Below are 22,493 nucleotides of genomic sequence, written 5' to 3'. Positions count from 1 at the left end.
AAAATGGGTTGAGGCCGTTGCTCTGGATGATAATGAAGGGAAGAGAGTTGTTGCGTTCCTTAAAAAAAACATTTTATCTTGATTTGGGGTACCACGCACAATCATAAGCGATGGTGGATCCCAGTTTTGCAACTGAGTATTTTGAGCGGCCCTAGAAAAGTATGGTATCAAGCAACATAAGGTAGCCCTATGTTGCACAAATGGGTCTTGAGTAACCTTAATTATTATGGTGTATGCATTAGTTTTAGTCTTGGTAAAGGTATGCCCTCAACATATTTGATAAAATGACACTATAGCACCTACAAACTAGTAGGCAAGTGGAGATTTTGAATAGAGAGATCAAAGCTATACTTGCTAAAACGGTGAATGCAAGCAGACAAGACTGGTCTAGAAAGATTGATGATGCCTTATGGGCATATAGGACAGATTTCAAGACACCCATCACATGTCACCGTACCAATTGGTTTATGGTAAAGCTTGTCATTTGTTAATTGAATTGGAGCATAAGGCTTTATGGGCACTTAGGAGGCTGAATTTGAATTGGAGTGAGGCAACACATTTGAGATTAGGGCAACTGAATGAGATGGATGAGTTCCATCTCTGTGCATATGAAAGGGCCAATCTGTGCAAGGAGAAGATGAAGAAGTATCATGTTCGGTGGATTACAAAGAGAGATTTTAAAAAAGGGTATTGGGTGCTTCTGTTCAACTCTAGACTCAAGTTATTTCCAGTAAGCTTAAATCAAAATGGTCGAGCCTATTCCAAGTTAATCATGTCTACTCATTTGAAATAGTTGAACTTGACAATGAAGACGGAAGTGTCTTCAAAGTGAATAGGCAACGATTGAAATTGTATATCGGTACAATGGAATTGATAAAGTGCATAGCTACTATATATCTCTATGAAGTCTGAGTAATTGAGATGACTCAGTCATGCCACGACATTAAATCAGGTGCTAGTGGGAGACAACCCACAAAGTGTTGTTGTAATCATAGTTAGAGTTCTTGTGTTATTTTTATGCAATCTGATGTGTTGTGAAGTGTGCAGGGATGAAAACACTGAAAGAAAGAAGTTCACAGTTGAAAAGGAGGTTAACGGTGAGATTGATGGACCATCACAGGAATGGCGGACCGTCACATCTACCGTCATATTGAAGCTGAAATTCTGAATCAATGGAACAAACTGACCGAGAAATTGGCAGAATGTCAACAAATTGGCAGACCATCAAATCAATTGTTGCAATGAAGCAGAGTTTCCCAGGTTCTGATAAGCCGCGAAGGCCAACCTGGCGGACCATCGTGCCAACCATCAAACAAAACCCAAAGGTTAGGTCGGGTTGGGCTGTACTAAAATGCTATTTAATGCTCAAGAAACTGACCCAAATGTCTTTTAATGGATAAAATCAAGTGGTTACACATGTTACCTCTTTTTTAGATTCCCAACTGTTTAACTCCCTCTGGATTCAGAGAATCTGAAATCAGTTGTTCCCTCTTCTTCTTTCTCTCTTATTTAAACAACATCATTTTTTTTTTCTTCTCATCACAAAAAGGTTATCAATTTTTAACAAGAGTCTAAATTTTTTTTCATTTCTACATTTGTAGGAGAGAGGAGTGAAGTACTACACTTTCAAGGTATGATCATAACCCTTTCTTTGCTCTTTGAATGGCAAAAAACATAAAGTAAATAAGTTTTTGGTTGATAAATTTCGTCTTGCTTTCTTTGTTTGCTTTGAATTATTGATTGTTCTGAGTTCTAAACTTTGGTATACTCTTTTCGGGTGAAGTCCGAGTAACCCATGTGTTTAGAGTTGAAAAATTTATGCCTAAATGGGAAATGGTTTTCATTACTATGTCCGAGTAACCCACGTATGCTAGGTGTTTGTAAAAATGCTAATGTGAAGTTTTGAACTGAAAAGGGTTGTCGACGGTCACCTTAGCAGACCGTCAAACCTGTGACAGACCTCCATGTGAACTATCGCAAGAAACCCACAGATGTCATACACTGGATAGTAGTGACAGATAACTTGGCCGACCATCAGCAACCTGATAGCCCGTCAGTTCAACCATCATAAGGCACTGGAAATTGGTACCTGCTGGATAAGGCCCGGCGGCCAATCCGACAGACTGTAGCAACATCGATGGACCGCTGCTGGAACTATAAGCTAAATTTTTTAGTGTTTTTCTGATTCTGCACTGCACACTGATTGTTCTTTCTTTTTCTAAGCATTATGGCACACAAACTTCTAATAATCAGTGGAAGTGGTAGATCTCAAAGAGGTATGAGAGAGTCAGCACTCGCCTACAACACTCGACAAAGAGAAAGAGAAACTCATACTCTATCCCAGTCTGAGGAGGAGAGTGAGAGTAGCACTAACAATACCAGCTCAAGCCCTGATGAGGCGAGGGTTGATTTATCTCAGCCCAAGCCAATCGATATTGAAACTAAGGCTACCAATGTGGAGGAGTAGACTGAAGCGATTGATGTAGAGACTGAGCCTGAGAATGCCAATGTGATCAAATGTAAGGATCCTTAAATCAGGAAGGCAATTCGATGGCAACTTAAGGGATTAAGGGAAAAATTCTATGATGGCCTGACACCGACAGTAAATAGACCAATCAAAAGGCCATTTTCTCAGGAGTACCAGATTGTGACAATGGAGCTGCATGAGTATCCCAAACTATAGAAACACTTCAATGAATATAAGTTGGCTTGGATGAGCAAACTGCCTGAATCATATCAGCTTAACTATGTAAAAAAGTTCTTTGCTAACTATCTAGTGTTGGCAGAGAAGGATTGTCCGAAGGGGTCAGTGGTTTTAGACTTGCACAACTGGGAGTCAGTCCCAGTCCGACGTGTGTATATTGATATTTCAGCCCGACCGATCAATAGGATACTTTTTGGACCTGATTATGAAGCTCCCCCTGCTGTCACTGATCTTGAGTACCGGCTATCATCTATATCTACTCAGAGGCCCTGGGTGGCCAAGTAATTGACTGATGATGGTAAACCCTCTTGGGCAACCAACCTACGTGAGCATATTGCAAAGTCTTTCCTTAGCTTTAGAGCTAAGTTTTGGTGGGCTATTCTTCGACTTAGGTTGATGCCAATAGAAGGAGACACACATTTGGACAAACACAGAGCTATCCTGGTGGCTAGTTTGATTGTAGGGCTGAAGATAGATTTTGGCCAAATCATTGCGGAGCAAATTTTTGTGAGGGCACATAGGGTGTCGAGTGTACTACCATTTTCATATTTGATCATGAAGTTATGCAGGCAGGCAAATATGCCCTTGATTTAGAGGTGTTGACAATGTATTCCAGGCAACACATAGGACGGATATTGAGAAGTCTAAGGATGACTCAAAATTCGAAATGCGGGTCAACAAACCTCCAATCTATTAGACTCAGTTCGCACTAACCCCGAATACATCAGAGATTCCTTTAGGTATGCCATTGCCCATCACCGCATATATGCCACCTGATTATGTGCCACCAAGTATATCTGTAGGGTCAATATCTGCACCACTAATGGGTGGAGAAAATTATGTAGAATTTAGGTTGACGCCAAAAAATTTTGCTATTTCGGTAAGGCTGCAGAAAAAGTTTCAGAAACAGATAGATACTTAGGCTTCGCAATTCAATCCCTTTGTTGATGAGATTGTAGACGAGGCCATCCGTCCTTTTCAAAGCATTCATACAAGAATGGATCACATGGAAGAAATCATCAATAAAAGGCTGGATGCACTGTCTCTACCATGTATCGCTAAGCTCATGGCTAAATTTGAGCAAGCGAAGGCAGACATAGCAGAGTAGAAGGGTAGGCAGTTCCAGTAGCCAAATTTTAATCCATCCCTCGTGGTAAATGATGAAGACGAAGGTATTGTTGATCTGATGGTAATACCAGTGAAAGAAAAAGACAAGAAATAAGTAAATGAATGTGAATAAAAGAGAGAGGCAAGAAGAAGAAAGAGAGAAGCCATGACACCGGAATAAAAAGATCAGTATAAATCGAGGAACGCCATGAACAGATCAAGGAGAGATGAAGAAAAAAGAAAGAAGAAGGCGGCAGATGAAGTTGTCGGAGTTTCTACTAGCTGCCCCAACAAGGGGGCAAAGTTCAGACCTAGTCGGAGAGATGATACCTCCGATTTTAGAGGGTGAGATTTTGAGTACCCCTACCACCATAGGGGTCAACGTTGTAGTAGGTGAGGACACTGGTTCCTTACCACACCTCATAGATGCCTCAATGAATAAAAGGCATTACAAGTATACCCACTCCTTTTTACTTTTATTTGATGCTTTGAGGACAATGCATATATTTTTCTGTGGGGAGTCGTGTACTTGTACCATGGGGGGTTGTGTTGCCAAAGCTCTTTTCCCTCCATGTTCTATCTAGTAGAATCGACATGTCTAGGGTTGTGTTTTTCTCTTGCATTTTAATTTCTTAAGATTGTGATGTAAATATCCGTGGTTAATGCTTATTTATAAAATGTCTTTTCTTTCAGTATCCTTTTGTATATATGAATGATGAATGATGTTGGCATAAGGCTATGAGCATGTATGTGTAATTATTTACTCTAGTCATTTAGAATATGTGAATAACCTTCAGTGAATCTGTAATTGGTATTAACATGTAAGATGTGCATGAATCATGTGATGGAAATTCTAAGAGAAGTAGAATAAGTTTAATGTTGCGTCTTTAATGCACATGCAAGTGCACGGGATCGTACAAGTAATAAAGTGACTATGACAGTCGAATATCGTTCCCATGAGGACTAAGCAACTAGAAATTAAATTAACTTTTAGTTTTAGACAGTTAAATGCTAAGTGTTGTAAAGTATCAAGAATGTTTGAGTTTTTGAATAAAAATGTAAATGAACAAATATGAAATAAGTAGTTATAATTATCGCAAGGTACTCAGTAGTTGTAAACAATAATAGAGAGAATTCCAGGGTTGAGGCACCTCGAACAATACAAATATTTACTCTTATTACAGTCCACTTAATTATCGGATTGTTGGTTCTCAAGGTTTATACCATGATCTTAGTCTCCCGACATCAGACCTATTATCTATAAAATAGTGTACCTACAACTCCCGCAAAGATACAAATATTACTCTAGATCTGTTACGTTATCTTCGTGCATTTGAACCAAACAAGGCTTCTAGGTATATCCCTATCCTAGAAGCTAATTCACATTCCTTATTTCATAAAAGAATAAGAATCTCGTTCCCTAATTTCTTCGTTCTAATTCATGATTCTCCTCCCGGGTTCACATGAAAATATAGATTTATTAATGGTAGCTAAGCATTAAAATAGTAAGCTCAAGAAATTAAGAACAATACATGTGATAATCTAAGAATGGACTTGGAATAAAAATATCAAAATGTATTCATGTTCTTGGCCTCAACCCCACAACAAGGGTATTTAGCCACTCATAATTGAATGACACATCAAAAATGAATTATAACTCATACCAAAAATTAAACTTACAATGGAAAAATTGGAAATAATGTTCAAGAACACTAAATGGAAGGGTTCTCTGCTCTTCCGCCGCTCTGTGTTTTGCAAAGAATGAAAAAAGATCACTAAACTTGTTTCAGCATTTTCTATTTATACTGCACACATTTTTGGCCAAGGTGGAATGAGGCATGTGTCGCACGCTCCTCAGTGGAGCAATAGAGCATGCGTCGCATGCTCTTCTTCACTGGAATGAAGCATGCGACGCATGCATATCGTATGATGCTACTGGAATTTGTCTTCAAAAATTCGGCTAAGGCATGGAACAGGTGGAGTGGAGCATGACGCATGCTCCCACTGGAATTTGCCTTCCAAAATAAAACTAAGTCCTTGGACCCCTATAATGAGGCATGCGAAATGCTCATCGCATGCTCTCACCAGGTTTGGATTTTGAATATTTCTCCAAGGCTCAAATTCTATCACCGTCAACTCCATGTTCCGCTCACTAATTTCAGCTCTTAGACATGCTTTCAGCCTTCATCCAGTGTCCGCAATACTCCAATGAATCAACTCAACACCTCTATCAATACATACTCTCTTTTGTGTATCCAATTCACCCATAAATTCATCGATTTTGCATCCTGCAGTACTAATCGCACCCATTACTTCTATCATGCATTGTACACCAAATATAATGAAAAACAAAAATTTAAGCTCAGAAAACTAGGACTATTTTTGACAAATATCGGTGCTCAGACATATAAATATGGCCAAGATCACCACCCCACACTTAAGACCATGTTCGTCCTCGAACAATTTCAAACATGATTCTGCATTAAGCTTCACATAACAACCTAATAACATGCTTGCCTTGGGCACTTATGAATGATCATACTGATTCATATTAAGATATGCTGACATTACTCTAATGCACATGAACACAGTATTTCAAGTTACATCGACGTCTCAATAATGACATTCGATTTGTCAGCAACTAAATCAAAGCACTCCATCAAGCAACAATAAGAGATCCGGACTTTCATCCGCATGCACCCTCACAGCAAGAAAGTTCCCCATACTACTTACACTTTTCTGTAACACTTCATATTAGGGGCTATCAAGTACAATCGCTCACTCTCAACAAATACTTCATACATGACAAACAATGAACCATAACCTTGCTCTTAGTGTACTATTCCACTAATAGTCGGGTACTGCGAAATAGAATCAACTAGGTCTTTAAATAGTTGTAATGTAGGCTAAGGGATGGGTAGGAACTATTTAGGAAATGGTGACTAATTCCCCTAAGTGCTTTAATACATAACAACCCTTCCAAGATCACTTCCTATCAATCCAATTCTCACTTAAATGTCTTCACACATCAATGGTTCCACCCCACACTTGTTCAGGATATTAACAAACACGATGGTTGGAGTATTTCCTTTCTCACTACAAACTGAACCTCAGCTCTTTTCTTACACACTGGTTATTTTCATGCACCCCTATAGTAGCCACCCTCAACTAAGGCTCTTTGTCGTGATTGAGATTCACATCATCCTAAATGGACCAGGGCTAAAACAGGTTCATTGTAATAAAAACTGGACGCACAAACAAATTTCTTTCATAATTTCTATAGCTCCTAACCATCACAATTTAGACAAACACTGAACATTTCTTTAGAGTTTCACTTTCACCTCCCTCTTTCGACTTAGCACTCCCTACTTTTTAGATCATTTTGATATTAAAGCGCATAAGAGCTAGGGATCGAATTTAGGTCCATCAAAGAAAAGATTAGGCTACGTATGAGGCTGCCAAAGAAAATCAGGCTATTGTCTCAAAGGGGCTTAATTACGGATAGACATAAGTGTAGGTGGATAAGAAGTCTGCAATTTGGCTAACAAAGAAATGCCTAGATCATTTCCTAAATCCAACACCCTTTATTTTGCTTTATAGACACATCGAGCAAGTTCTAGACATTACTATTCATGTAGAATATGACTAAGGCCTGACTCTCACAGTGCATGAATGGAATCAAGTTAGATACCTTACGACTCTCGATCTTGTTCTTTGTCAAAAGTAATCCAATCAAATCTCAATTCACATCTTCCGATGCGGTAATTGAATAGTTACCCAAAAATGGCCCAACACACAAGGAAAGATTTGGCTAGTACTTCAAACGGTGAAAAATATGATGAAAAATACCAAAATGCTTTTCTAATACCATATTCCACATATCCTTCACATAAACAAAAAGTGTTACAAAATCCAATTGAACAAAGTGTACCACACAGTCAAGTTCCAAAACAAAATCAAACTCCAAAAACTTGTTCAGCAAGAAGAAAGAAAAATAGTAAAGTAAAGATCCATATCCAACAGTCAATACAGAACATAAACGAGGGTTCCGCCACCTCACACTTGAAGATGGGGATCAGCTCTCCTCTCACTAGTCATGGGCTCCGTCATCAGAGTCAAGGTCAGCATCATCATCATGATCGGAATCCATCTCGTCATCAGAGTAGGGCAGCCTGTGCTGTGTCTGTCGCAACATCATCATCCACCGGATCCTCAAAATCTGGATCGAGTCGCAGCATGGCTCTTGTGTAGGGGCCAAAAGGATAGTCTAACTCGACAGCCCGCATCTCCTGTTGAGTGGCAGGCCGACCCCCTATCCGCATCTGCAGCATCTGCAACCCAAAAGTTTAAGCTACAGTCTCCTCTATCCGATTTAACTGCTCGGGCATAGTCAAATTCAGTCCATAAGCATCAGTTCCCTTTGTTCGGGAGATAGCAAGCGGCTTCAGGATGATAGGAGGTCGAAAATCAGCATCTTCTTCTGGGACCCCTTCATTTCGTAAGAATCTAGTAATCACGCCCCCAAAGCCATACCGATGCTCCGGATTCAACCAGGCCTTATTCATACCTGTAAAAATGATGCTCCCGATATTCAGATCTATGTCATCTCGCATGAGGGCATAAATCAGGCAAACCCTGTCGTGGGTTACATTAGTCATATGCGTGGACTGCAGCAAACAAGTATAAATAATCTTCGCCCAAATTCGAGCCTCCCAATTCATGTGACTGTAGGGAAAGTAATGATGAATTCCAGTTCCCCGCTGTCTAATCCATCGTGCAGAAGAATGCATGCCACACAGAAAATGGCGAATCTGACGATAAGGTGGCTGAATATATAGCTCCTTGAGTATTTGTGGATCGGCGTCAGGTGTCCCGAGGAGGACATTTAGAGTGTGAGGAGTAAAGGTGACCAATTGTCCGCGGATCTGCACCGAGGAATCCCCATTATAGGGGTCCCAGTTTGCATAGAATTCCCTGACCAACCTGAGATTACACTCGTATGGTTGGTAAAAAAGGAATTGCATCTGCAACTGCTCAAGTCTGCGAACCATGCTGGGAAATTCCTTTAGCAGATTTTCCCGGTTAATGTGCTGATCTCCGACATACTTGTTTTCATCATGAGCGGAATACCATTTTCTCCCTGACTCGAATACTGCGCGCATACCATACAGCTGTGGCTGCCCATGTGGAATTAGGGGGGGGGGGGGTTAGAAGTACTAGCCCCAGAACGACTCCTCTTCTTAGTAGACCACGATGATCCGACCTGACCTTTACCCTTCTGTTGTCGACTGGCCATAGTACCTGTTAAACACATGATGCAACAGCCACCTCAGACAATGTCTTTATACTAGGTGAGCAACATACAACGAGTAAAGAGCATGTCACCCCACACTTAGTTTCTAGTATCCAGAGAAGAGTACCAATAAGAATAGCATGCAGACTTCATCTCTTCAACAGTTCATACAATGAAAGTGCCTACTTAAGGTAAATCAAACAAAACAGTTTACTGTTGTTTTAGGCATAATAGCTATCAGACTCCAATCCCCATTTGCTTTTAGTCATACATAGTTGAAAGTAAAGAAACATATCAACAATCCCTTGAACTCAATGTACTAGGCATCAACACATAGGCACAGTGGAAAGCACAATTATATACTAATATATATCACCTGCTCCCCTCATGATTCAGTAAAACCATACATACATCTACAAGTTACAGGCACTATGAGACTGTTACAAAGTTGGAAATACCCCATATTTATAAGCTAGAGCCTATGCAGTAAGGGAAACAATTAGGTACTCAGACTTCCCCCAGTAAACAGTGCATACAAACAACAGTTGTCACACAACTTCAAACAAAGCAAACACACAATCTGTGGCTTACAACTAAAACTCTGTCCTCTTAATGTTACCTTACATATGTTTGTCTTAACAGAAATATCTAATACTGCAAACAACGTAAGCATTTTGCATTGTAACCATTAACAAATTAAGAGTACTTGTCAATTCATGCTCCTAAATCAGCCCTCAACCTAACAGCAAAAGAGTTGAACTTTAACGTCGATGCACAATTTCTCCAAAAAGAACCCAAACAACCCTCACTTTTTCACAAATTGAGATCAAACAAAAATCAGTTAAAGTTTCCCACAATTATCTGACATCCCAACTAAAATTTTCAAGCTACCCTTATCAAAATTTACTAAGAACTAGCAAATTAGGCACAGAAGTGAACTCCATTCCAATTCTTCCTCCTACACATGGCTAAACTAATCATCATTCATCAAAGCATACACAACTACCAAGCATATAGAGTTTAATACAGTAGAATCAGTTCAGGAAAGGGTAGCATCAATAACCTACTTCATCGAATTTACAACACGTAGTAACACAATTCATGGCAAGAAGAATATCCTTACTACTACTTCTATCAATTTACGAGAGCCATAGAATTATAGAGAAGAAAGAATAGTGAAGAACTTACCTTAACTCTGTTAGCACAAAAGAAAACTGAACAACTTCGTGCAATTCCTACGGATCAATACTAAATTTGAAGAGAGAAATGAGAGGTTTAGGAATTTTGGGGGCGGCGCTAGGGTTAAGAATGAGAGAAAATGTAAGGGAGGAGGTATTTAATGGGGTAGGTGAGGTGGGATTTAGCGTGCGACGCATGATGCACTTCTCCGCAGAATAGCATGCGTCCCATGCTCCATTGCACAGCTAAGGAGCATGCGTCGCATGGTACATCTCACTGATGAAAAGCATGCATCGCATGCTATTCGCATGCTGTCACTGGTTTTTCAGTTTCATGCATAAATTAAGCTAGACACGGTTCTGGCTTAATATTGAATTATCTTTCTCTTCCAGTGCACTTCACAAAAAATATGTTACTCACCTCATCCTTCTCGAACATCATTTTACTTACCTCTCAGTTTTCTTCCTGCACTGATGTTTCTCCTTCCTGTTTAATTAATTAAAAGCAATAAAAGAAGAAAATTGTACTACACTTATTACAAAACATTCGTGGGTTGCCTCCCACGCAACGCCTTATTTAATGTCGTGGCACGACTCAATTCAAATTTATTCATCAACGAAAGTAATGGACTCATTGTGCTTCTCATCATGAATAGCCTAATAGTGCTTCACACGCTGTCTATTAACTAAAAACTTTTTAGTTTTGTCTCAATTTCAAAGCTCCACTGCTCCATAGGGTGTCATCCGTACTACCTCGAAAGGTCCGGACCACTTTGATTTCAGTTTACTTGGAAACAATCTCAACCTGGAATTGAACAACAGAACCAATTAACTTGGTTCAAAGACTCTCTCCTGAATTTGGTTGTCATGCCATCGCCTTGTTTTCTCTTTATACAGCTTTGCATTTTCGTAGGCATGAAGACAAAACTCATTTAATTCCATAAGCTGCAACAGTCTCTTCTCCCCAGCTGCTTTCAGCTCCAGCTTTAATTTCTTGACACCCAGTAAGCTTGATGCTCAAGCTCAACAGGCAAATGAAAAGCCTTACCATATACCAACCGGTATGGTGAAGTACCAATTGGTGTTTTGTATGCTGTTCGATATGCCCACAATGTATCATCAAGTTTCTCTTCCCAGTCCTTTACGCTGTCCATTGACAGTCTTCTGCAATATCTGCTTGATCTCCCGGTTGGAAACTTTAACCTGTCCACTTGTTTGCGGATGGTACGCTGTGGCCACCTTGTGCCTAACACCATATTTAGATAACAAATTTTTAAACCAAGTGTTAATGAAATGCGTACCTCTATCACTAATGATAGCTCTTGGGGTGCCAAATCTGGAAAATATATGCTTCTTGACGAACTTAAGCACCACCCTTGTATCATTGGTAGGACTAGCTGTAGCCTCCACCCATTTAGAGACGTAATCAACCGCCATAAGAATGTACAAATTGCCCTTTGAAGGTGGGAACGGGCCCATGAAATCAATCCCCCAAACATCAAATATTTCTACTTCTAAAATGTTTTTAAGGGGCATCTCATGACCCCTAGTTATAGTACCCAACCTTTGGCATTGATCACAATTTTTAACAAAAGCAATTGCATCTCTGAAAAGTGTAGGCCAGAAAAAACCTGATTGCAGCACCTTCCTAGCAGTCCGCTCACCGCCATGATGTCCACCATAAGGAGATGAGTGGTACTCTTGAAGCACCTTTTAGAATTCTACCTCTGGCATGCACCTGTGAATAACTCCATCTGGGCCCTGCTTGAAGAGATACGATTCATCCCAAATGTAGGCACAAGAATCATGGAGTAATTTCTTCTTTTGTTGTGTGGTTGCATCAGGAGGGTACAGTGCACAAACTATCAAATTAACAATATCAGCATACCGGGGAACATCAACTGCAGCTAAAGCCATCAACTTTTCATCAGGGAACTCTTCCTTAATACTAAGGAAGTCATCAGTAACATGGGTTTGACTTTCCAGCCATGACAAATGGTCAACAACTTGATTTTCAGCTCCCTTACTATCACGCACCTCGAGATCGAATTCTTGTAGCAACAAAATCCACTTAATTAGTCGTGGTTTTGCATCTTTCTTGTTCACAAGATACTTAATTGCAGCATGGCCGGTGTGCACAATGACCTTAGTGCCAACTAAGTAAGATCTGAACTAGTTAAATGCATACACCACGGCCAACATCTCTTTCTCAGTAACTGTGTAATTAACCTGTGCATCATTCAATACCTTGCTAGCATAGTAGACCGAGTGAAAGATCTTATCTTTTCTTTGCCCCAGAACAGCTTCTACGGCCACTTCACTAGCGTCACACATTAATTCAAAAGGCGACTCCCTATCCGGAGTGACCAGGATAGGTGCCTCAATCAGCTTCTTCTTCAGCGTGTCAAATTCCTCTCGACAATCAGCCCCAAAATCAAACCTGGCATCCTTTTCTAGTAACCTGCACATTGGGCCTGCAGTCTTGGAAAAATCTTAAATGAAGCGCCTGTAAAAGCCTGCATGTCCCAAGAAGCTTCGTACCCCTTTTACTGATGCCGGATATGGTAATTTCTCAATCACTTCAATCTTTGCCCGATCTACTTCCAGTCCTTTGCATGACACTTTATGGCCAAGGACTATCCCTTCCTTTACCAAAAAGTGGCACTTCTCCCAGTTCAGTACCAAATTGGACTCTTCACATCGAGCCAAGACTCGATCTAAATTCTGAAAACATTGAGCAAACAAGTTACCATAAACAAAAAAGTCATCCATAAATACCTCGACAAAGTCTTCCACCATGTCAGAGAAGATGGCCATCATACACCTCTCAAAGGTTGCCGGTGCATTGCATAGACCGAAGGGCATGTGCCTAAAAGCGTAGGTACCATATGGATAAGTGAATGTCATTTTCTCTTGGTCCTCGGGAGTAATTGTGATTTGATTATACCCCAAGTAACCATCTAGAAAACAATAATACTCCTGTCCTGCTAGACGATCCAACATCTGATCAATGAAAGGAATAAGATGGTGATCCTTTCTTGTGACCTCATTTAGCATACGGTAGTCAATACAAATCCTCCACCCAGTCACCATGCGAGTAGGGATTAACTCATTGGCTTCATTTGTAACAACAGTAATACCTCCCTTCTTTGGAACACAGGGGCTCACCCATTTGCTATCTGAGATTGGATAAACAATCCCATTGTCTAGCCACTTTATTACCTCTTTTCGTACCACATCTTTCATCACCGGATTAAGTCTCCACTGCTGCTGCACTCTTGGTTTGAAGCCTTCTTCCATGTGAAATTTATGCATGCAAAAAGCGAGATTTATTCCGGTGATGTCCGACATTTGCCATCCCATAACTTTTATCCTCTTTTTCAGAACTGCTATTGCCTCTTTTACCTGTAAATTTGATAATCCTGTAGAAAAAATAACAGGCAAAGTATCTTTGTCACCAAGAAAAACATACTGTAAATGAGGAGGAAGTACCTTAAGCTCCAATTTTGGAGCTTCTTCAACTGAAGCCTTAGGCGATGGACCAATTGGCCTATCCAATGGTTCAAAAGGAACTTTTTGAGTTTCAATCAATGCCACGTACAAGGCTTGGACCATATCCACAGCCTCGATGTCACCAAATAGATCATCATCCATTAAATCTCGCTCTAACGGATCATCAGTCAGTAACGAATGCCACTCTGAAGTAATGTCAATAACTGTAATTGTCGACAATTCCTCATATAACGCTGGCAATTTTAGTGCCTTATACACATCAAATACCTCAACTTTATCGTGTGCCCTCATTGTCATTTTACCAGTGGCAACATCGATTAGAGCCTGCCTAGTTGCTAAGAATGGTCGCCCCAAAATAAATGGGACTATCGGATCAGCTTCAAAGTCAAGGACAACAAAATCCCCCGAAAAAATCAAAGATCCCACCTATACTAACACATCTTCCACTATACCATCAGGCCTAGCAAGGGACCTGTCAGCTAATTGCAATACAATAGTGGTGGGTTTTGGACTCTCGAGACCCATTTTCCGGTACCAAGAGGTTGGCATAAGATTTATGCTCACCCCTAGATCACAAAGTCCATGGACACTAAAGGTTTGCCCAATAGTAATTTGCAAAGTAAAACTACCTGGATCCTTGAGCTTTGTGGGTAGCTTGTTTTGAATCTTTGAAGTGCACTCCTCAGTCAGTGCAACTGTGGCATATTCTGTCATCCTATTCTTGTTGGCAACTATATCTTTGAAATATTTCACATATTTCGGCACACTCTGCAAAATATCCACAAGAGAAAGATTTACCTGCACCTGCTTAAGAAGATCAAGAATCTTCTTGTAGCTGGCCTCCTCCTGATGTTTCCTTTGTCTCTGAGGAAATGGTAGAGGTAAAGTCTTCTTCTCTACCTGAACTTTCTCACTATCATCTTTCTCTTTCACCTCTTTCTCTTCATTTATTGTAGAAACCTCCTCAGAAACTGTGGGATTCACCTGCTCCTGTACCACTTCCTGGGTCTGCAATCCGTTTCTTGTGGTCACCGCATTCACCTGCTTAGGTTTGGCTCTGTGTCACTAGGCAGCCCTCCTTGCGGTCTTGTAGTCTGAGTCCTTGCAATCTGACCCAGCTGCAACTCCAGATTTCTAGGCACCATCTGTTGATTGTTCAATTGTTCCTGAAACTTTATTTGATTCTCCATTATCTGCTTCATCATCTCCTCTATGCTACTGGTCGATGTCGAAGCTTGGTTACCTTGGAGTTGTTGCTGATTCTATTGCATTGGGGGCTTGTACTGACTATTGCTTAGGCTTAGATTGCTTCCCCAGCTTCTGTTCCCTTGACCCTGATTACCACCCCATGAAAAATTTGGATGGTTCCTCCAATTCTGATTGTATGTGCCTCCATAATTCTGCATACCCGGTCTGTTAGCATTACCAATATAGTTTACAGAATCTGGATTTGCTACCCATGTGTCTGCAACATGCTTACTGCTTCCGCATATCTCGCACCAAGAATATGTTTGCTGCACTGCATTAGCTGTAGCGGCTACAGATGGAGTATCCAGATTCATGTTGTTCAGCTGAGTAATCATATGATTCTGCATAGCTGCAATCTGTGCCTGTAGAGCAGTAAATTGATCTACCTCCAACACCCCTGCAACTCTTTTGGTGGAACTTCTGGAGTCTGCATACCAATCTGGATTCCTTTGTGAAATTTGATTCAGCAGAGTGTACAGCTCTTCATAAGTTTTCTCAAGAGCCTGTCCACCCGCTGCTGAATCTAAGAGAATCTTTGTATTAGCCTTAAGGCCTTTTATAAATGTATGTACCAAGATATCATTCGATTGATGGTGATGAGGATAATTTTTGATCATGCCTTTGAATCTCTCCCAAGCTTGGTAGAGATTTTCTCCATCTTTTTGTTTGAAGCTCAATATCTCACTTCTCAACCGTGCAGTCTTCTGAGATGGAAAGAATCGAATAAGAAATTTCCGAGCACAATCTTCCCAAGAAGTGATGGAGTGTGGTGGTTCAGCAAGTAGCCACCTCTTTGCTTCCCCCATTAGAGAAAAGGGGAATAGTGTCAGTCTGATATAATCAACATTCACATTCACATCTTCAGGAATATATGTATCGCTTATCTCCAGAAAGGTCTGCAAGTGCTTCTGCGGATCCTCGCGTGGAAGTCCGTGAAATTCCCCCGTAGATCTCAATAATTGCACCATATTTTGTTTTAATTCCCATCGACCTCCTGGTTCAGGCTTCTGAATGTTGTTAGTAACATGGTTTGTAAGTGGGATTGCCACTTCACGAACAGGCCTTGCAACTGGTTGTGCAGGAATAACAGGAGCATGTCCGGCATTTTGATCAATAAGATGATTAGGATTAGAAAAATGCTGATCTCTTAATTCAGCCATTTGTTCCTGTGGAAAGAGTCGCCGAGCTCTCCGGCTTTGATGGAAGATTTGTTCCGGCTCTGCCAAAGGCTCTACCAACTCCTTATCCCTAGCTAGTCCTGTATTCCGCTAAACCTGCAAATTCAGCGCTAAGATCAAGTTGTTAACACTCACACTTATTATCAAAAACCAAAAATTAAATAATTTACTAATTATACTAGTCCCCGACAACGACGCTAAAAACTTGTTGCGTCTCTAACGCCCACGCAAGTGCACGCGATCGTACAAGTAATAAAGTGACTATACAGTCAGATATAATTCCCACGAGGACTAAGCAACTAGAAATTAAATTGACTTTTAGTTTTAGACAGTTAAATGTTAAGTGTTGTAAAGTATCAAGAATGTTTGAGTTTTTGAATAAAATGTAAATGAACAAATATGAAATAACTAGTTATAATTATCACAAGGTACTCAGTAGTTGTAAACAATAATAGAGAGAATTCCAGGGTTGAGGCACCTCGAACAATGATACAAATATTTACTCTTATTGCAGTCCACTTAATTATCGAATTGTTGGTTTGCACGGTTTATACCACGATCTTAGTCTCCCGACATCAGATCTATTATCTATAAAATAATGTACCTACAACTCCCGTAGAGATACAAATATTATTCTAGATCTATTACATTATCTTCGTGCATTTGAACTAAACAATGCTTCTAGGTATATCCCTATCATAGAAGCTAATTCACATTCCTTATTTCATAAAAGAGTAAGAACCTTGTTCCCTAATTTCTTCGTTCTAATTCAAGATTCTCCGGGTTCACATGAAAATATAGATTTATTTTAATGGTAGCTAAGCATTACAATAGTAAGCTCAAGAAATTAAGAACAATCCATGTGATAATCTAAGAATGGACTTGGAATAAAAATATCAAAATGTATTCATGTTCTTGGCCTCAACCCCAGAACAAGGGTATTTAGCCACTCATAATTAAATGACACATCAAAAATGAATTATAACTCATACCAAAAATTAAACTTACAATGGAAAAATCGGAAATAATGTTCAAGAACACTAAATGGAAGGGTTCTCTGCTCTTCCGTCGCTCTATGTTATGCAAAGAACGAAAAAAGATCCCTAAACTCGTTTCAGCATTTTCTATTTATACTCTACACGTTTTTGGCCTAGGTGGAATAAGGCATGCATCGCACGCTCCTCAGCGGAGCAATAGAGCATGCATCGCATGGTGTTCTGTGGAGAAATAGAGCATGCGTCGCATGCTCTTCTGCATTGGAATGAAGCATGCGACGCATGCATATCGCATGATACTACAGGAATTTATCTTCAAAAATTCGGCTAAGGCATGGAACAAGTGAGGTGGAGCATGCGGCGTATGCTAATCGCATGCTCCCACTGGAATTTGCCTTCCAAAATAAAACTAAGTCCTTGGACCCCTGAAATGAGGCATGCGACGCATGCTCTCACCAGGTATGGATTTTGAATATTTCTCCAAGGCTCAAATTCTATCTCCGTCAACTCCATGTTCCGCTCTCTAATTTCAGCTCTTAGACATGCTTTCAGCCTTCATCCGGTGTCCACAATACTCTAATGAATCAACTCAACACCTCCATCAATACACACTCTCTTTTGTGTATCCAATTCACCCATAAATTCATTAATTTTGCATCCTGCAGTACTAATCACACCCATTACTTCTATCATGCATTGTACACCAAATATAATGAAAAACACACATTTAAGCTCATAAAACAAGGACTATTTTAGACAAATATCGGTGCTCAGACATATAAATATGCCCAAGATCATTTAACTCAGTTGCCTGTGTGTGCGAGAATTTGTCTTGAGTTTGTGCTTAGTGTAGTGTCTAAAACTTGCCCAGTACATTGATGTTGTCTTCTAGATGATTCAATAGGATAGGATAGCGGGCCTCCTTGTACTATTAGTCCAATTAACCAAAATAATTAACCCCTCCAAAAAGAATTTCCCTCATTTGAACCCGTTTTGAGTTTTTAGTAGTTTTATTCATTTCCAATAACTCTAATTAACTCTCTTTAGGGTGTTAGCACCTGACTCTGGCCCTAGTCCAATATTGGGCATCGTGCACCTTAACTTAGGCAAAACACCTAAGTTGAGGGTGGCTAGTATTAAGATGTAAGTTTCTAACAGAAAGTTGGTTTAGAGCTAAGTTTCTAACAGAAAGTTGGTTTAGAGCATAGTTTAAAAACAGTTGGCCCTGATCTGTTCAAGATATTATGTACCTTAACTGACTACATCAGCATAAGTTGAGGGTGGCTAATTCTTGTAAAAAAAAGGGTGTGGCTACTGGGATTGAATAATGGAAGTTGTAAACAAGCTGGCAAAATAGCAGCTTGGATGAGTAAGGATGCAAGGGCAAGGAGGGTTAAGTCTGAATGATTGAGTCACTTTACCCAAAGCTTACCCTCACCTAGCTGGAAGCCTCATTACAAGCCTAGAAAAGACCTGCTTGATCTTAGCGAATCAGCTATGAGGGAGCGTTAGATGGTAAGGGTAAGACTATGGGTATGTAGACTATGCTTGTGACTTCTTTGTTGAGCGTGAGAGTTTAGATTGTGTCCACAAAATATACTGAGTGGTGGACTTCATTGTTGTGAGGGCAACTTGAGTTTCACTTAGTTTTTCTAGTCTTTGTAGGAAATGATGTCCATGATTTTATGTATGCTGATATTGAATCAATGCCGGTTGTGGATCCTGTGTGTTGAGCTCTTATGAATGAAATGGCAAGTGAATAATTATACTAAGCCTAGTTCAATAGTTGATTGCCTGTAATTGTGTTGTTCATATGTGCAATGTGGTTGCCTGAGGACAGACAATTATCTTAAGTTGAGGGTGTTGATGTTCTGGATTTTGATAAAATATTTTACATCTTTTTTTGTGAAAATTGCATGTTTTCAAGCAACTAAAGTTGTAATTAATACTGGATTTTAGTGTTTTCAGGTTAAGGAGTTAGTTGAAGGAAAAATCTGAAAAAATAGTGGAAAAAAGTCACTAACGATCCAACTGGCGGACCCTTAGACATGCGATGGATCACGGGGTTAACCGTCAGATCTAAACAAAATCTTCCAAGTAGAGATCTCATGCGACGGTCCAAGTGGCGGACCTTCAACCTTGCGACGGACCACTAAATGGGCCATCAGGCTTAACTAGAACGTAGGTCTCCAAAAGATCCAATGATGGCCCATGCGATGGACTGTCGGTTCAGTGATGGTCTGCCAACATGATCGTTAGACCTTAATAGAAACTGATACTTTGAGAAATCAAGTGACGGCCCATGCGACAGACCTCCAGGTCACCGACGGGCCTTCAATAAGACCGTTAACTTGGACGCGAATTTCTTGATTTTGAATCCAGAGTAACGGTGAGATTGACGAGGATGTCTCGCACCGTATTGGGGCGGCATGGATGAAGTGGAAGCTCGCGTCGGGGGTGCTGTGTGATAAGAAGGTGCCGCCTAAGCTTAAAGGCAAATTCTACAGGGCGGTAGTCCGTCCGGCCATGTTGTATGGAGCGGAGTGTTGGCCAGTTAAGAACTCCCACATCCAAAAGATGAGGGTGGCAGAAATGCGGATGTTGCGCTGGATGTGTGGGCTGACTAGAGGGGATAGAGTTCGGAATGAGAACATCCGGGAGAAGGTTGGTGTGACACCAGTGGAGTGCAAGATGCGGGAAGCCCGATTGAGATGGTTCGGACACGTGAAGAGGAGGGGCATGGATGCCCCGGTCAGTAGGTGTGAGAGGCTAGCGTTGGATGGTTTTAAGCGGGGTAGGGGTAGGCCGAAGAAGTACTGGGGTGAGGTGATTAGGCGAGACATGGAGTAGTTACAGCTCACCGAGGACATGACCCTAGATAGGAAGGTCTGGAGGACGCGAATCAGGGCAGAGGACTAGGGCCAGTCTGAGTTCCTGTTAGGAGTCCGTGTCCCATGTTTTATTATGAATCTGTGTGTTTTCCTCTGTTTTATATTACTTATGGGTGCCGTATTTATGTTATGTAATCTTGTAACCTTGTGCTGTGCTTTACTATGTGTTTGTGTGGTGCCGCGTGTCTTGAGCCGGGGGTCTATCGGAAACAGCCTTTCTACTTCTTCAGAGGTAGAGGTATGGACTGCGTACATCCTACCCCCCCCAGACCCCACCAGGTGGGAATACACTGGGTTTGTTGTTGTTGTTGTTGTGTTAATTTTAAATATTCTGTACCTGGGATCATATAAATACCTAGTGAGGGTTTTAATCTTTTCATCTTGGATAATTTACCTTAGTTTTCCATCTTTGAAACTCGCTGTAACGTAGTAGTCTATGAATCAAGCTAAACATGTGGATCTAATCATTCCATCTCTATTGAAGACTTAAGAACTAATTCTTGTAATTTTTGTAAGTGAATTCTGAATTTATTTATGAATAATACAAAGATTCTTTCTCTTTCGTCTATGGAGATGTGTGGCTAAGCTCCTATAACTAGGGTTATGGAAGCCTTGATGTGAATAACTGATTTGGGTTGTGGATCTAATGGAGTTCAATGGGTAATTAAAGTTGTATAAACCCTTCTTCATTTTAATGACTTTTTTTGGTTGCAAACTTGAAAAGTGAGCCCAAGAACATCACTTGTTCGAATAGAAAAGTGCTTGTTGGAAAAAGAAAGGGTTTAACTTTGGATTAATGGTTGATGCCTTAACAGGAAAAACCTACATGAGAAAATAGTTGAATGGTCAATACATTCTTTAAGTTTGAGAGAATTAAAGGATAAACTATTCATTTAGGTTGAGAAACTAATGGGTAAACAATAGGACGGGTAAACAATAGGACTCAACTACTCTTGCAATTAAAATCACCTATTGAAACTCAAAAAAGATTCATAACCCCAACTGTTTAAGCATCTTGGTAACCATAACTCTAGTTTGTTTAATATCACTGAATTACTACTTGCAAAAGGAATCACTAGTTGGAACAACTCTGTTACAGCTATTTAGAATATAAATCATAAATCAAAACCTTTTTTTCTCAAGAACCTGTGATTAACAGTCTGAAAACAATCACAATACTTAGTGAACATAGTATTTCCTGTGGAATTCGGAATCCATCCTTGTTGGGTTCTATATTTGACAGTATTCGCTTACTCTCTCGCAAGAGAGGTGAAATTTGGGCGTATCAGACGAGCAGTTGGCCTCTGTTGAGGAATTACCAAGGGCACACTAGAAGTGCTGGGATAGTATTGTTGCTGAGTAAAACCTGACACGTGTTGTGGTGAACCAATGGGAAAAAAAGGTTGTGCCTGAGAAAGAGGCGGGTAATTGAAAATGAGATCGTTAAGGAATGAAGGTGGAGGCAAGACACTGGCCCATGCCCGGTGCATCTTTGCCATTTGTTGTCTTAATTTCAAGATCTCTGCATTTGATCCTGAATTCGTATTCCCTGAATTCGCTGTCTAATTAGTGACAACAATATCAGTATTTTTGTTGGCCATAATTTCTCTTCAACTTGGTGCAATATGGAGGACTATCCAAAATGTCACAAAGCAACCACCTTAAACTAACTAAACAAGTGATAGAAAATGCGTTAGAGTTCCACACTTTCTCAAAACCCTTTTCTTTCTTTTTTTTACCTATTTTTTTTTGAAAAAGATCACCGAATCCAAAAAGTGGGCCTACGTATCTCACTCCCGAGAGAGAAGAATCAGGTGTGCGTAGTTCATGAAGTTTTGGCATGACATGGCTGATCGAACTCTTTTTTTTTTTTTCATTTTTCTTTGAAAATTTGAGAAGAAAAGAAAATGATAAATTGTCAAAAGAATTGATGAAAATATTTTTTGAATTATTCAACTTCCTATACAAAATGAAACTTGACCAAAAAAAATCTTTTTGGGTTTCCCATTTTGAATTTCATACGAAAATGAAACTTGAAACTATTAAAGGAAAATCTTTTTGTGATTTTCTTTTAGAGATGTGTATGGCACCTACTCTAAATGAAGAGTGAAAAAAAATCTTTTTTTGAGTTTTTTAGATTTCTATACAAAATGAAACTTATGATTACCAAAGAAAATCTTTTTTGGGTTTTGGATTTTGAATTTCATATGAAAATGAAACTTGAACCTATTAAAGGAAAATCTTTTTTTTTTTTAGTTTTATTTTGAAGATATATATAAGACATCTACTCTTAAATGAAAAGTGAAGAAAATCTCTTTTTTTGGATTTTTCAAATAAGATCCCTGAACCCACAATAGGTTGCCTACGCATCTCACTCCTGAGAGAG

At 40.0% G+C, this 22,493-nt stretch overlaps 3 protein-coding genes, 1 long non-coding RNA gene and 1 other non-coding gene across 6 annotated transcripts; 2 read left to right on the top strand and 3 right to left on the bottom strand.

The window, feature by feature from the left end:
* The first annotated feature begins 801 nt into the window (after positions 1–801).
* LOC124897642 lies at positions 802–4,541 on the top strand. Of its 2 annotated transcripts, none has more exons than XR_007054410.1 (2): positions 802–1,325; positions 1,602–4,541. It is a non-coding gene; the product is annotated as an uncharacterized LOC124897642 (long non-coding RNA). The 2 variants fall into 2 exon arrangements; XR_007054411.1 differs by lacking the exon at positions 802–1,325 and adding an exon at positions 1,339–1,480.
* Positions 4,542–7,880: 3,339 nt separating this feature from the next.
* Positions 7,881–10,394, bottom strand: LOC124897641. The gene is made up of 2 exons (XM_047410723.1): positions 10,293–10,394; positions 7,881–9,112 (listed from the first exon to the last, which is right to left on the bottom strand). The coding sequence occupies exon 2, from the start codon at positions 8,971–8,973 to the stop codon at positions 8,158–8,160; it is 816 nt and encodes a 271-aa protein (XP_047266679.1). The 5' UTR covers positions 8,974–9,112; positions 10,293–10,394; the 3' UTR covers positions 7,881–8,157.
* Positions 9,082–12,751, bottom strand: LOC107869164. Its single transcript, XM_016715724.2, has 7 exons — positions 12,512–12,751; positions 12,021–12,427; positions 11,584–11,888; positions 11,284–11,528; positions 11,071–11,087; positions 10,734–10,769; positions 9,082–9,112 (listed from the first exon to the last, which is right to left on the bottom strand). Exons 1-7 carry the CDS (start codon positions 12,749–12,751, stop codon positions 9,082–9,084), a joined length of 1,281 nt encoding a protein of 426 aa, XP_016571210.2.
* A 1,470-nt stretch (positions 12,752–14,221) lies between these two features.
* On the bottom strand, positions 14,222–14,985 carry LOC107869166. Its single transcript, XM_047411517.1, has 2 exons — positions 14,938–14,985; positions 14,222–14,836 (listed from the first exon to the last, which is right to left on the bottom strand). The coding sequence occupies exons 1-2, from the start codon at positions 14,983–14,985 to the stop codon at positions 14,222–14,224; spliced, it is 663 nt and encodes a 220-aa protein (XP_047267473.1).
* A 646-nt stretch (positions 14,986–15,631) lies between these two features.
* On the top strand, positions 15,632–15,738 carry LOC124898398. Its single transcript, XR_007055359.1, has one exon. It is a non-coding gene; the product is annotated as a small nucleolar RNA R71 (small nucleolar RNA).
* The last annotated feature ends 6,755 nt before the right edge of the window (positions 15,739–22,493 follow it).

The sequence above is a fragment of the Capsicum annuum genome, chromosome 4, assembly GCF_002878395.1.
Source record: "Capsicum annuum cultivar UCD-10X-F1 chromosome 4, UCD10Xv1.1, whole genome shotgun sequence".
Taxonomy (NCBI): Eukaryota; Viridiplantae; Streptophyta; class Magnoliopsida; order Solanales; family Solanaceae; genus Capsicum; species Capsicum annuum.
This window is presented reverse-complemented; position numbering and strand designations above follow the sequence as displayed.